The sequence below is a fragment of the Saccopteryx bilineata genome, chromosome 6 (genome assembly GCF_036850765.1).
Source record: "Saccopteryx bilineata isolate mSacBil1 chromosome 6, mSacBil1_pri_phased_curated, whole genome shotgun sequence".
In the NCBI taxonomy this organism is placed as follows: Eukaryota; Metazoa; Chordata; class Mammalia; order Chiroptera; family Emballonuridae; genus Saccopteryx; species Saccopteryx bilineata.
In genome coordinates this window covers 78,310,405-78,323,965 of record NC_089495.1, presented here as the reverse complement: position 1 = coordinate 78,323,965, position 13,561 = coordinate 78,310,405, and the positions used below count along the sequence as shown (strand labels likewise).

General features: G+C 38.8%; 1 protein-coding gene and 1 pseudogene across 4 annotated transcripts in view; both read left to right on the top strand.

The window, feature by feature from the left end:
• PIBF1 (progesterone immunomodulatory binding factor 1) overlaps window positions 1-13,561 on the top strand; it is a 238,431-nt gene that overhangs the window by 99,406 nt on the left and 125,464 nt on the right. For all 4 annotated transcript variants that reach the window (XM_066237052.1, XM_066237053.1, XM_066237051.1 and 1 more), the window contains exon 11: window positions 11,578-11,743. In XM_066237052.1, coding sequence (XP_066093149.1) covers window positions 11,578-11,743 — 166 coding nt within the window. The remainder of the gene's footprint in view (window positions 1-11,577; window positions 11,744-13,561) is intronic.
• On the top strand, window positions 6,360-7,659 carry LOC136308319 (lysine--tRNA ligase pseudogene; annotated as a pseudogene).

The following is a 13,561-nucleotide window of genomic DNA, read 5'->3' as shown; positions in this document are numbered from 1 at the left end:
TAAATTATATTTATATAAATGGAAATATGTAGAAGTGTACATTAATTTGATATCTTCTGAAATATATAAAACTACATAAAAAAGTTTGTCTTCTTTAAAGTAACAAATTAGAAGTGTGGATTAGGTATAGTAGAGCAGGGGGCTTGTTTCTAGGTTCAGAGCTCTTTTATGTACCTTTTTTTTTTTTTTTTTTTTTTTTTTTTTTTTTAGAGAGGAGGGGGGAGGGAGAGAGAGAGAGAAGGGGGAGGAGCAGGGAGAGAGAGAGAGAGAGAGAGAAGGGGGAGGAGCAGGAAGCATCAACTCCCATATGTGCCTTGACCAGGCAAGCCAGGGTTTTGAACCAGCAACCTCAGTGTTTCCAGGTTGACGCTTTATCCACTGCGCCAACACAGGTCAGGCAGGTTCAGAGCTCTTTTAAATGTGTTCAGGGTATTTAAAACTGACCAACCAGAGCCTGACCAGGCGGTGGCGCAGTGGATAGAGCGTCGGACTGGGATGCAGAGGACCCAGGTTCGAGACCTCGAGGTCGCCAGCTTGAGCATGGGCTCATCTGGTTTGAGCAAAAGTCTACCAGCTTGAACCCAAGGTCGCTGGGTCCAACAAGGGGTTACTCGGTCTGCTGAAGACCCGCGGTCAAGGCACATATGAGAAAGCAATTAATGAACAACTAAGGTGTTGCAAGCGCAATGAAAAACTAATGATTGATGCTTCTCATCTCTCTCCGTTCCTGTCTGTCTGTCCCTGTCTATCCCTCGCTCTGACTCACTTTCTGTCTCTGAAATAAATAAATAAATAAAAAATAAAGACTTAAAACTGACCAACCAGAGACTTAATTTACTACACGTTGATGATGTCATAATAAGTACTTTATTCCATACTGGGCTAATAACACTTTGTTGTAAGAAATAAAATAGGTCTCAGCTGCAATTATTTAAATGAAAAAAATACTTAATTTTTCTCTTTTTAAATTGCTTATATCAAAAAAATTTTAGTTGCCTATAGTAAAATTACTGTGTTAAGTCAAACTGTAACATAAAAACTTTCTTGTCTAAGCTTCCTTCTCCCAGATATTTTTACCTACAGCCATATCATTTCTTCAGGCTATGCATACTTTTCTTTTTACATAACTGTAAATGTCCTATATAATTTTAATATATTCATGGTATATGTCTAAATATGCATGGAAATAAGTTAAGTTGTTTTTGTTGTTTTTTTTTAAATACATCAGGATATACGGATCCAAATGATAACATCTTCCAGCAAAGTAGGCACAGCTGGGCCTCTCTGCTTTTCCACCCGTCCTGGCAATGCTCAGCATGGCTACTTTACAGCACAGACTTACAGCATCTTTTAATTGTAATAGCCTTCTTTCTTCAAAGATGTATTTTGTTTTTGGAAATTTAGACTTTATTCAGAATAAAACTTTTTGCATCAGACAGGTACTACTATTTGGTGTGGGGAAATGAAGTGAGGAATTGGGGAGAAGCTAAATGTCTGACAATATTGAAAAATTAAGAATGGCAAATTACAGGGACAGTAGAAATAATACTTATGAAAGGGGTTTAATAGCATAGGAAAAATTTTAAATGTTAATATCAAAGGGAAAAGAATAGAAAATTCTATATGAAGGGTTGATTCAGATATAATGTGCATAGCATTTTTATATATGATAATATCCAATATTGGTGAGGATGTGGGGAAACCATATTTCATACATGTCTGGTAAGATTTTAGGTTGATATTGCCAATAGAAGGGAAATTGGGCAGTATCTATTAAATTTAAATTTCTTTGACCCAACAGTTCCACTTACATCTTTCTTAGAGGAGCATTCACTTGTCCACAGGAGACATTATTTAGGATGGTCTTTGAAGTGTAGTATAATGTTAAAAATTAGAGGCAATCTAAATGTTCATCCACTTAGAAATAAATACGTGAATTGGAATTAATTAAATGACTGTGTCCATTGTGGCCTGCTGTGCAGCAAATGAAAAGAATGAAGTACAGATATGGAAAGACCCCAAACTACTTTTAAAAAGGAAAGAGACTTTCTTTTTTTTTTTTTTTTTTTTGTATTTTTCTGAAGTTAGAAACGGGGAGGCAGTCAGACAGACTCCCACATGCGCCCGATCGGGATCCACCCGGCATGCCCACCAGGGGGCGACGCTCTGCCCATCTGGACGTTGCTCTGTTGCAACCAGAGCCATTCCAGCACCTGAGGCAGAGGCCATGGAGCCATCCTCAGCGCCCGGGCCAACTTTGCTCCAATGGAGCCTTGACTGCAGGAAGGGAAGAGAGAGACAGAAAGGAAGGAGAGGGGGAGGGGTGGAGAAGCAGATGGGTGCTTCTCCTGCATGCCCTGGCCAGGAATCGAACCCGGGACTCCTGCATGCCAGGCTGACGCCCCACCACTGAGCCAACCGGCCAGGGCCGAGACTTTCTTATTTTGAAGAATATTTGAATGTCAGGGGGCTTCATGGCTCAGGGGCCTCAAAGCCTGTCTGACCACCCCAGGTCTTACTCGTTGTTGCAGTCTGGTGCCTATGCCTGTCTCTGCCTGCCTGAATCTTTGACTGGCCTTTCCAAAGACTCGGGGGAGCGGCTGCCCCCGCCTCCATCGTGTCTGCCCATCAGTGATTCTGTGTATCACATCTGGGATCTCTGCCTTTTTGTAATAGACATGAGGCCTCACTGGCTGCAGTCACTGTGGCCGCTTCAACCTGAAAAACTGAGCTGTGAGCAGCTTTTTTTCCCTCAAAGGTGGGACAGCCACTTTCTCTCCCCCGTCACATCCAGTTCAACCTGGGAGACCGTCCAGAACAAGTACTGTGAATGAGTACCAGCTACCAGGATCCTAGGCTGCTCTGGCACTAGAGGCAGGGGAAGCAGCAGTGTTTCAATGTTAAGATGTATTAAAAAAGACCAAAAAAAAAAAAGAAGACCAAAAAAAAATTCTGTTTCTTTAAAAGTAAGAGAAAAACATCCAAACACTTTAACTCCACTGTACCAAGTAAATTGATACAGCATAAAAGTTTTTTCTTACTCCAACTGTCAATGCTGAAATTTTGTATGCTGTTTTATAAGAATTTAATAAACCTCATAAAGCTTAAAAAAGAAAGAAAAAGACTGATATATTCATCTGAGTATAACACATGTTGTTTTTTAAAAAAAAGCAACTGGGAAGATACTCAGAAAACTGATAAGTAGTTGTGTCTGAAAGGAAAAATAAAGTTGTCTGTGATGATTGTCTTTAAACTTTATTTGTAATATTTAATATTTTTACCCTAAGAATAGATTTGATAAATTACTTATAAAATTGGAAATATTTACTTGTTTAAAAAAGAATAGAAGGAAGCATATGTGAATATATACAGCAATTATTTTTATGGCTTATGATTGATATTTTTCTTTTTATTTACTGTATTTTCTAAAATTTTATAATAAACATTCATTGCTTATATAATCAGCACATAAATTAAGACATTTTTTAAAAGGACATTTCTTATGTGGCTTATTAATTACCTCAAAATAAAAATGAATTTAGATTTTTTTTTTTTTGGTGGAAGGTGGGGAGGCAGAGAGACAGACTCCCACATGCACCCTGATAGGGATCCACCAGTAAGCCCTCTGTGGGGTGGTGTTCTGCTGCTCAGCAACCGAGCTATTTAGTGCCTGAGGGGAGGCCATGGAGCCATTCTCAGCACCCAGGCCAACTTCCTTGAACCATTTGAGCCATGGCTGCAAGAGAGGAGGAGAGAGGAGAGGAAGGGTAGAGAAGCAGATGGTTTCTTCTCTGTGCCCTTACTGGGAATCAAAGCTGGGACTCCTGCACACAGGGCCAACACTCTGCTGCTGAGCCAACTGGCCAGGGCCAAATTTCTTTTCCTTATTGCCCTGACCGGGGATCAAACCCACAACCATTGTGTATCAGGATGCCACTAACAACTGAGCTATTTAGCATGGGCTAATTCAGATTATTTTAAAACAATGACAGGATTGTTTTTTCAAATAAATGTCTATTTCCTAGTCCTGTGAAATAGTAGCACTTACCCTGATATCACCAGTGCATTTGTTAAAAATTTATTAATAAAAAATTGTTAATAAAATTTAATAAAAATTTTATTAAAGCATTTTAGTTACAGTTTTTTTGGTTACAAGGCATAGAGATTAAATTCTAGTAGGTCAATTAGTATATTTTGGTATACATTTTTAGCTACTGGCTTAAGATCCTATGTTTTATATCAGTGTAAAGAATTTCGATTGCCTTCACATGTTTGTTGTTAAATCTTTTTTAAGTGAAAATTTCTATATTATATAAACCTTGAATATTTTACATGTCCAGTAAATATTGTCTGATTAATCAACTACCTCAGTTCTAAAATACAGATTTTAGTAAATCCTGGTATACGCATCTTTGCTCAGATACCACCTTAACAAAGAAGTGCATTCCCGCCTTAAAATAGAACTACCACTAATATCTTTACCTTTCCCTGTTCCCTCACTGCATTATTACTGTACTTGAACTTAACATTATCACCTTATATTTGTCTATCTTTCTTCCACCATTAAAATGTGAGCTTGAAGAGTAGTGATACCCTTTGTGGTTCACTGATATCTAATAGTACCTCACACGTTTAGGTGCACAAGAAATATGTTTTCATCAAGTAGATGTTGAGGAATGCAATACTTTGGTTATTGTAAAGTTAGCCCTATGTTAAATAGCAGTTTTAAAGAAGAAATAAAAAATAAGTAGTTTTGTAAAAAATATTGCATCTTGTGCTTGATACTCATTATGCTTTAGTTATGTATTTGGTAGAATACTAATTAATATAATATTAGATATACAGATAGATATATTATAGAGAGCAAGAAAATAAAAACTTTAGAAATGCTTGAAAAGTCAACAGCTTAGTATTTTAACCTGAGATGTTTAACTTTTCTCAGACATAAAAACAGGAAATTCAAACAAGTTTTTTCTCAGTTTTCCATAAGTAAGTCTTAGGATTTGGTTAGCTCTCTTTCAGTGCCTCCTCAGAGGCATTTTGAACATGTGGTACAGGCTGGAAGTACACCCAAAATCCTCTGTGAAAAGAAGGAAAGGGATTTGTATCCCCTTGAAATTGAAAGAGCAGGTACAAAGTAGTAAGGTGTAGATTAGTTACTAGCTCTACCAAAATGAATAATTTAAGAGAACTGAATATCAAACTCAGTCTTATTAAAAGAATAAGGAGAAAGAGAAGTCTGAAACACCGAAGTGTTGTGGGGTCAGTATCCCACCTATTTAAGCAAGATTAATCCTCGGTTGATTAGAGATGTCAGCCTCTCCCTTGTCAACTCCAGTTTCCCTCAGCAAATCCACCATCCACCCAAAGTTTCCCTTCTGGAGATTCAGGCCCATCTCTGTTTCAAAGCACGCTTTTTATGCATGGATAGTTTGTGTCAGCCTGACCTGCAGTGGTACAGTGGATAAAGCACCGACCTGAAATGCTGAGGTTGCCAGTTCAAAACCCTGGGCTTGCCTGATCAAAGCACATAAGGGAGTTGATACTTCCTGTTCCTCCCCCCTCCTTCTCTCTCTCTCTCACTCTTAACAACAACAACAAAAAAGATGCTGTGCTCTTGAACGTTGAATTACAGGAGCATTGGGAGCACCATTTAAAAAAAATAAAAAGTTTATCAGCAGCCTAATTATTTGAGGAAGATTCTTTCATGATATAAACAACATAGAAATAGGTTAATCCTTTAGAATTATCATTTGATTTATAGAATTATCTCTTTTGTCAATTTTTTTTTAAATTTGGTATTCTCAAATTTTATTTGGTCTATAGAATTAACATTACATTTGCCAGTTTATAATTTAGTATGCTCAGATTTCTAGAAGATTGCTATTGTGATGTAGCTTTTCAATATAAGGAAAGAATAATAGTTCTGAAAGTAACTTTCAAATGCCATATAATGAATAGGAAGAACGGTTGGAATTTAAGTTAGTCTTTAATTTCTTATTGGGACTTAGCATTGATCTCAGAATTACCCATAATGTGCTGAATCCATAAGCAGGCAAACTTTGCAGTTTAATCTTTTCAAAACAAATTATTTTAAAGATCAATATCACATTCTGAATGACTTATCCAGCGTTTATTTTAGTAATGTGGTCTAGTGTGTTCATAGTTTAGCATACAAAGCTGGTATTGATTTCACACATTTTATACATTTACATTTATAACTTAGTCCTAGAGTACAGTCATGTCATTAAAACGTTGAATTATCACGTTTTTGAGTAAAATAAATTACTACTTCACACCCATGGTAATGGCTATAATCAAAAAGGGACAATGAACTTTCACTTTGGGCCTCCAGAGAGATGGCTGTGGTGCAGGGGCCTTAGGTGACCGTGGACAGCGGCAGCCAAAACGGAGCAAAAGTGAGCTAAAGAGATGCCTAAAAGCTGAGAAGAAAATAGCATAGAAGGAAGCCGAGCAGAAGGATCTCCGAGAGAAACAACCAGCCAGGCCATTGCTGCTGCCCCCAGCCACACCATTGACAGCGATGGGTGCTGAGGAGGAGAACCTGCACCCAGACCAATAATACAAGATCCGCAGCCTGGCATTTCACCAACTGAAGGTCAGTGGGGAAGACCCACATATAAGTTCCATGTAGACATCTTATGTCATCCGAGAGCACGGTCATCTGTAGCCAGGGGACCACCTGAGTGACATTACCTTAGTGATGAATCCATGCCGAAAGAGTTTCTGAGGGAAAACTCATCTTCTATGACCTTCGAGGAGAGAGAGTCAAGTCATGGCCAATTCCAGGAATTATAAATCGGGAGAAGACTTCATTCATATCAATAACAGATTGCATCAGAGAGGCATAATTGCAGTTCAGGGATGTCCTAGAAAAGCCAAGAAGGGTAAGCTGAACCTCATTCCCTATAAGACCACACTGCTATTTCCTTGCTTACATATGTTACCTCATCTTCACTTTGGCCTCAAAGACAAGGAAACACAGTATCATCAGAGATACTTGGACTTGATTCTGAATGACTTTGTAAGGCAGAAATTTATCATCTGCCCTATGATCACCACATATATGAGAAGTTTCTTGGATGAGTTGGAATTCCTAGAGATTGAAACTCCCATGATAAACATCATCCCGGAGGGAGCTGTGGCCAAGCCCTTTATCACCTACCACAGTGAGCTGGGCATGAATTTATATATGTGAATTGCTCCAGAACTCTACCATGAGATGCTGGCAGTTGGTGGCACTGACAGAGTTTACGAAATTGGACACCAGTTCCAGAATGAAGGAATTGATTTGATTCACAATCCTGAATTCACCACCTGTGAGTTGTACATGGCCTATGCAGACTATCATGGTCTCACGAAAATCATGGAGAAGATGATTTCAGGGATGGTGAAGCATGTTACAGGTGGTGACAAGGGCTCCTACCATCCAGATGGCCCAGAGGGCCAAGCCTAGGAGATTCACTTTGCACCTCCCTTTTAGAAGACCAGCATGGTAGAAGAGTTTGAGAAAGCCCTTGGGGTGAAGCTGCCAGAAACTAACCTCATGCAACTTGCAAAATTCTAGATTATATCTGTGTGGCAAAAGCTGTTGAATGCCCTCCACCTCACAGTCCCTCACAAAGTTTTAAAAAGTGACCTAGTTATATAACCAAGAGAAATGAAAACATATTTACACAAAAATGTATGCACAAATGTTCATAGCATTCTTCATAGTCCCAAAAAGTGGAAAAAAAACTAATGTCTTTCAACTGATGAATAAACAAAATGTGGTATATTTATACAGTGGAATATATATATATATTTTTTTCATTTTTCTGAAGCTGGAAACAGGGAGAGACAGACTCCCGCATGCGCCCGACCGGGATCCACCCGGCACGCCCACCAGGGGCGATGCTCTGCCCACCAGGGGGCGATGCTCTGCCCATCCTGGGCGTCGCCATGTTGCGACCAGAGCCACTCTAGCGCCTGGGGCAGAGGCCAAGGAGCCATCCCCAGCGCCCGGGCCATCCTTGCTCCAATGGAGCCTTGGCTGCGGAAGGGGAAGAGAGAGACAGAGAGGAAAGCGCGGTGGAGGGGTGGAGAAGCAAATGGGCGCTTCTCCTGTGTGCCCTGGCCGGGAATCGAACCTAGGCCCTCCGCACGCTAGGCCGACACTCTACCGCTGAGCCAACTGGCCAGGGCCAGTGGAATATTATTTATCCATAAAAAGTAATGAACTACAGCCTGACCGGTGGTGGCACAGGGAATAGAGCATCGCCCTGGGATGTTGAGGTCCCAGGTTCAAAACCTCAAGGTTGCCAGCATGAGCACAGGCTCATTGGCTTAAGCACAGGCGTGCCAGGTTGTGGGCTTGCCGGCTTAAGTTCTTGATCATCATCATGATCCCAAGGTCACTGGCTTGATCCTAGAAGTTGCAGGCTTGAAGCCCAACAGAGGGTCACTGGCTTGTCTTGAGCCCCCCAGTCAAAGCAAATATGAGAATCAATCAATGAAAAACTGAAGTGATGCAACTATGAGTTGATGCTTCTCATTTCTCTCCCTTCCTTGTCTCTTCCTCTCTCTCTCTCAAAAAGAAATAAAAGTAATGAACTACTGATTTCTGCTACAACATGAATGAACCTTGAAAACATCAAAAGGCCATATAGAATGTGATTCCTTTTATGTGAAATAGCCAGGGCCTGGGAGGACAGGGGAAGGGGACAGGCTGCTAAATGGACATAAATTATCAGTGCTTCTTTTTGGGGTGATAGAAATGTTCTGTAATTAGATAATGGTAATGCACAACTTTGAGAATACGTAAATTGTACACTTTAAAAGTATGGATTTACTCTCTTCCTCCTGCTGTGGATTTCCGCAGAGGCCAAGGCTTGGGTACTTTCAAGATTCGGCTCCACCCATAGCCCACTCCAAAGAAGGCATTGCTGCAGGAGGTGAATGGACGTCATTACTGCTTACCCAGCAGTGCTGAAGACTGCCCTCATCCTCCATGGCCTAACGCAAGAACTCAGAAGCTGTGGATGCCTTAGGCTAGTGCCAAGGCCACCTTTGTGTGCTTGTGTCCAACTATGATGAGCCGATCTATGTACTTCAAGTTGGTGGATGCCATTTGTGCTTAACACCAAATCAACCTAGTTAAGGTTGATGACAACAAGAAACTAGGGCCCTGGTTGGCAAACTGAGGCTCGCGAGCCACATGCGGCTCTTTGGCCCCTTGAGTGTGGCTCTTCCACAAAAATCTCACATGCGGGCCCTACCTCGATAAGGAATGTACCTACCTATATAGTCTATGTTTAAAAATTTTGGCTCTCAAAAGGAATTTCAATCGTTGTACTGTTGATATTTGGCTCTGTTGACTAATGAGTTTGCCGACCACTGGACTAGGGGAATGGGTAGGTCTCTACAAAATCAACAGAGAGATAAACTCCACAAAGTGGTTAGTTGCAGTTGTGTGGTGGTTAAGGACTAGAGCAAAGAGTCTCAGGCAAAGGTATCATTGAGGAGTACTTCTAATGCAAGAAATGGCCAGATAAACTTGGCTTTTGTTCTTAAAAAAAAAAAAAAAATGAATGAACTTTATGGTTTCTATATTATATCTTAAAAAATTATCAGTGTTTGCTTGTTCATTTAAAAAGGTATTTTTATATTATAAGAAGTTTTGTGTGTGTCTGTGTATGTGTGCATGCACGCATGTGCCAGGACTTTGTAAAAATTAAACACATAAGCTGACTTTCACCTTAAAGCCTTGCTATATAGTAAATAAAGTATACCAATATGAATTGAACAGAACTTACATAATCTGACATGCTTTACCATAGATCAGAGTGCCAAGGGGGAAGTAGCCTATAGTAAATATCTAATATCTGTCTTCTCAGGTTGTACTTTGAATGGTATTGTTATTGTCACTTACAAGTGTGAAATGACTTTTAAAAAGCATTTGAAAGTTTATCTGATCTTAAAAATGTCAGTTAAGGAAATCATGTATGTGTATACTGATAACTTGACATTTCTATGGTCAGATAAACATGCAGTGGAATATTATGCAGCAATTTTAAAAAGAATGAAATCCTGCCATTTGCAACAACATGGATGGATATGGAGGTATTCTGCTAAGTGACATAAGTCAGCCAGAGAAAGACAAATACCATATGATTTCACTTACAAAACAAAAATAGACTCAGAAACAGAGACCAAAGGGATGGTACCAGAGGGGTGGAGGTGGAGAGTGGGTAAAAGGAGAAGGAGAATACGTAGTCAATTATATTGTGATAAGTTTGCATGGTAACAAATGATTACTAGCATTAGTGGGTAATCACACTGTAAGATATAAAAATGTCAAATCACTATATTGCACACCTGAAACTAATATAATCAATTAAAGATTGTACACCAACTATACTTAAATGAAAATAGTTTTTGAAAGAATATTATGTAATAGTGGAAAGGTCATTGCTATAGAGTTAAATATAGCTGGATTTGAGACCCAACCTAAAATATACTAGCAACTTATTCCTGTTAAAGAAATATTTGGTATCTCTGAGCCTCAGGTTCCTCATCTGCAAAACCTAATAGGGTTGTTGTAAGGATTTAGTGAGATACCATGAATTAAACAGACTATGCTCTCTGCTTCTCTATTCTATACATAGTCTTGCTTCTAGAACACTTCCCACTCCATACCTCCTCCTGCCTTACATACACACAAACACATACACACCCCTATGCAAACCAAGTTAAACCTCCTTTCTGTGTGTTCCCATTGAACCCAGAAATTACCCTAACAAAGAACATAACATACTCTGTTGGATTTTCATATTTATTTGCCTATCTTCCTCAGAAAACTAATTTCTTTAAGGGAGGAAAAGTTTTTTTTGTCTACCATTGCATACACATTTACCTGGCATATTGACTAGCTCAGTAAACATTTGAATAAGTGAATTTTAGTAACATATTTACCATTATACTGGGTTCAGAATAGCTCCAGTGTAACGTATCTATGTTTTGCTTTCTGCTGGAATATAAACTGAAACCTTTTTAAATTTACAATATGTGGTGATTTATATGTTAAGGGGAAATATTTTTTTACTAGTTATACCTATGAATTGAAGAGAATGTTTCTTACCTGTTGTAATAGACTACTTATAGTTGTATTTATCTTTGTAATTTGTACATTATGTTTTCTTATAATATCCAAGTATATAAATATATATATTTATTAACTTAAAATTTTATTTTAAACAATATAATTGAAACTTGCTCCTACCATTTTTTATTTTAAACGTCTTACAAAATAAAAATAATAATTGGCAATAATTACTTTTGGATGGAAGGAATGGAAATAATGGGATATTAAAGGAAGTTTTTAATTGGTACATTTTATTCTCTGGATTTAGCATATCACTGTACATATATCTATCTAAGGTATTTATTAAAGCTTTGCTTAATAAATGTTATTAACTGCATAATAAAATGGAGGTACGGGAAAATATAAGTGATGTTTATGTTTATGTAAATCATTCAGATTTCTTTAAAGTCTCATAACCATTCTGCTTCTTTCAGGTACAGAGAACTACAACTTAGTACAGAAAGCAAAGTAACAGAATTTTTTCATCAAAGTAAATTAAAATCTTTTGAAAGTGAGCGTATTCAACTTATACAGGAGGAAACTGCAAAAAATCTCACAATGTGTCAGGTGGAATGTGAAAAGTATCAGAAAAAATTGGAGGTACATGTACAAACTTTTCTTTCAAAATTAACAGTGTGTGAGCACCATAATTACAAGGTCGATATCATGTTGAGCTTTTTAAACAACGGTTACATTATATATGAGAAAGGATGCCTGTCCTTAGTTTTAAAAGATCTTTTATCAAGAGGACCTACCTACCTCTTCTAGAGAAGTACTGTAGATGGAAAGAAAAATGGAATGGAATAATTCTGAGAAAAAAATGCAAATTGCTAAGAAATAAATGAAAATATGTGTTCTCCCTAGTATTTAAAGAAATGTACATTTAAACTTGTTTTAACCTTTATATAAGTCTTTTGTTTTTAAAATGCTGTACCTTTAAATGGGAAATCTCCTGCAGTTAGAAATGTTCTCCCTTCTGGAGAACAATATGGTTATCTGGTTAATGCCCTTAAAAATTTGATCCAGTGCCTGAGTAGGTGGTGGCTCAGTGGATAAAGTGTCAGACTGGGACACAGAGGACCCAGATTCGAAACCCTGAGGTCGCTGGCTTGATCATGGGCTAACCAGCTTGATCACGGGTTCACCAGCTTGATCGCCAACTCACCAGCTTGAGTGCAGGGTTGCTGACTTGAGCTTGGGATCATAGATATGAACTTATGGTTTCTGGCTTGAGCCCAAAGGTCAGTGACTTGAAGTCCAAGGTCACTGGTGTGAGCAAGGGGTCACTCACACTACTGGAGCCCCCTAGTCAAGGCACATATGAGAAAGCAATCAATGACCCTGGGCAATTGGCTCAGTAGTACAGCATAGTCGACCCGGCATGTGGAAGTCCTGGGTTCAATACCCAGCCAGGGCACACAGGAGAAGCGCCCATCTGCTTCTACACCCTTCCCCCTCTCATTTCTATTTCTCTCTTTACCTCCCACAGCCAAGGCTCCATTGGAGCAAAGTTGGCCCAGGCACTGAGGATGGCTCTCCAACCTCCACCTCAGGCACTAGTATGGCTCTAGTTGCAACATAGCAACGCCCCAGATGGGCTGAGCATCGCCCCCTGGTGGGCATGCCAGGTGAATCCCAGTCGAGCACATGCGGGAGTCTGTCTCTTTGCCTCCCGGCTTCTCACTTCAGAAAAATATAAAAATACGAAAAAAAAAAAAAGAAAGCAATCAATGAACAACTAAGGAGCTGCAGTGAAGAATTGATGCCTCTCATCTCTCTTCCTTCCTGTCTGTCTGTCTCTATCTGTCCCTCTCTGTCTCTTTTGCTAAAAAAAAAAAAAAAAAAAAAAAAAATTGATCCAGTAATTTTAGTTAGAGGAATTTTACCTAAAGAAGTAATAGATACTGCCTGACCTGTGGTGGCACAGCAGATAAAGCATCAACTTTGAACACTGAGGTCGCTGGTTTGAAACCCTGGGCTCGCCTGGTCAAGGCGCATATGGGAGTTGGTGCTTCCTGCTCCTTCCCCCCTTCTCTCTCTCTTTCTCTCTCTCTTTCTCTTTCTTCTCTCTCTAAAAATGAATAAAACCTAAAAGAAAATTTTTAAAAAATAATGGATGCTTATAAAGGTTTACTAATGGTATATATCACAGTATTATTTAATACAGTAAAAATTGAAAGTAACTAAAATGTCTAATAATAGCTAATTAGAAGATTTTTGATTAGTATGCGGTATCTATTTTGCTGTATTCATGCTTGTATGATTACATGCAGTCAGTTCTTGAATATTTTAGATTTGAGGAAAACAATCATTAAAACATTGAATGATTTAGTAATCTCATTAGCATTATTAATTAGCTAACGATGTACGTGTTCATTATAATATCTCAGATTACATTTCTGAAAAGTACTTTTATAA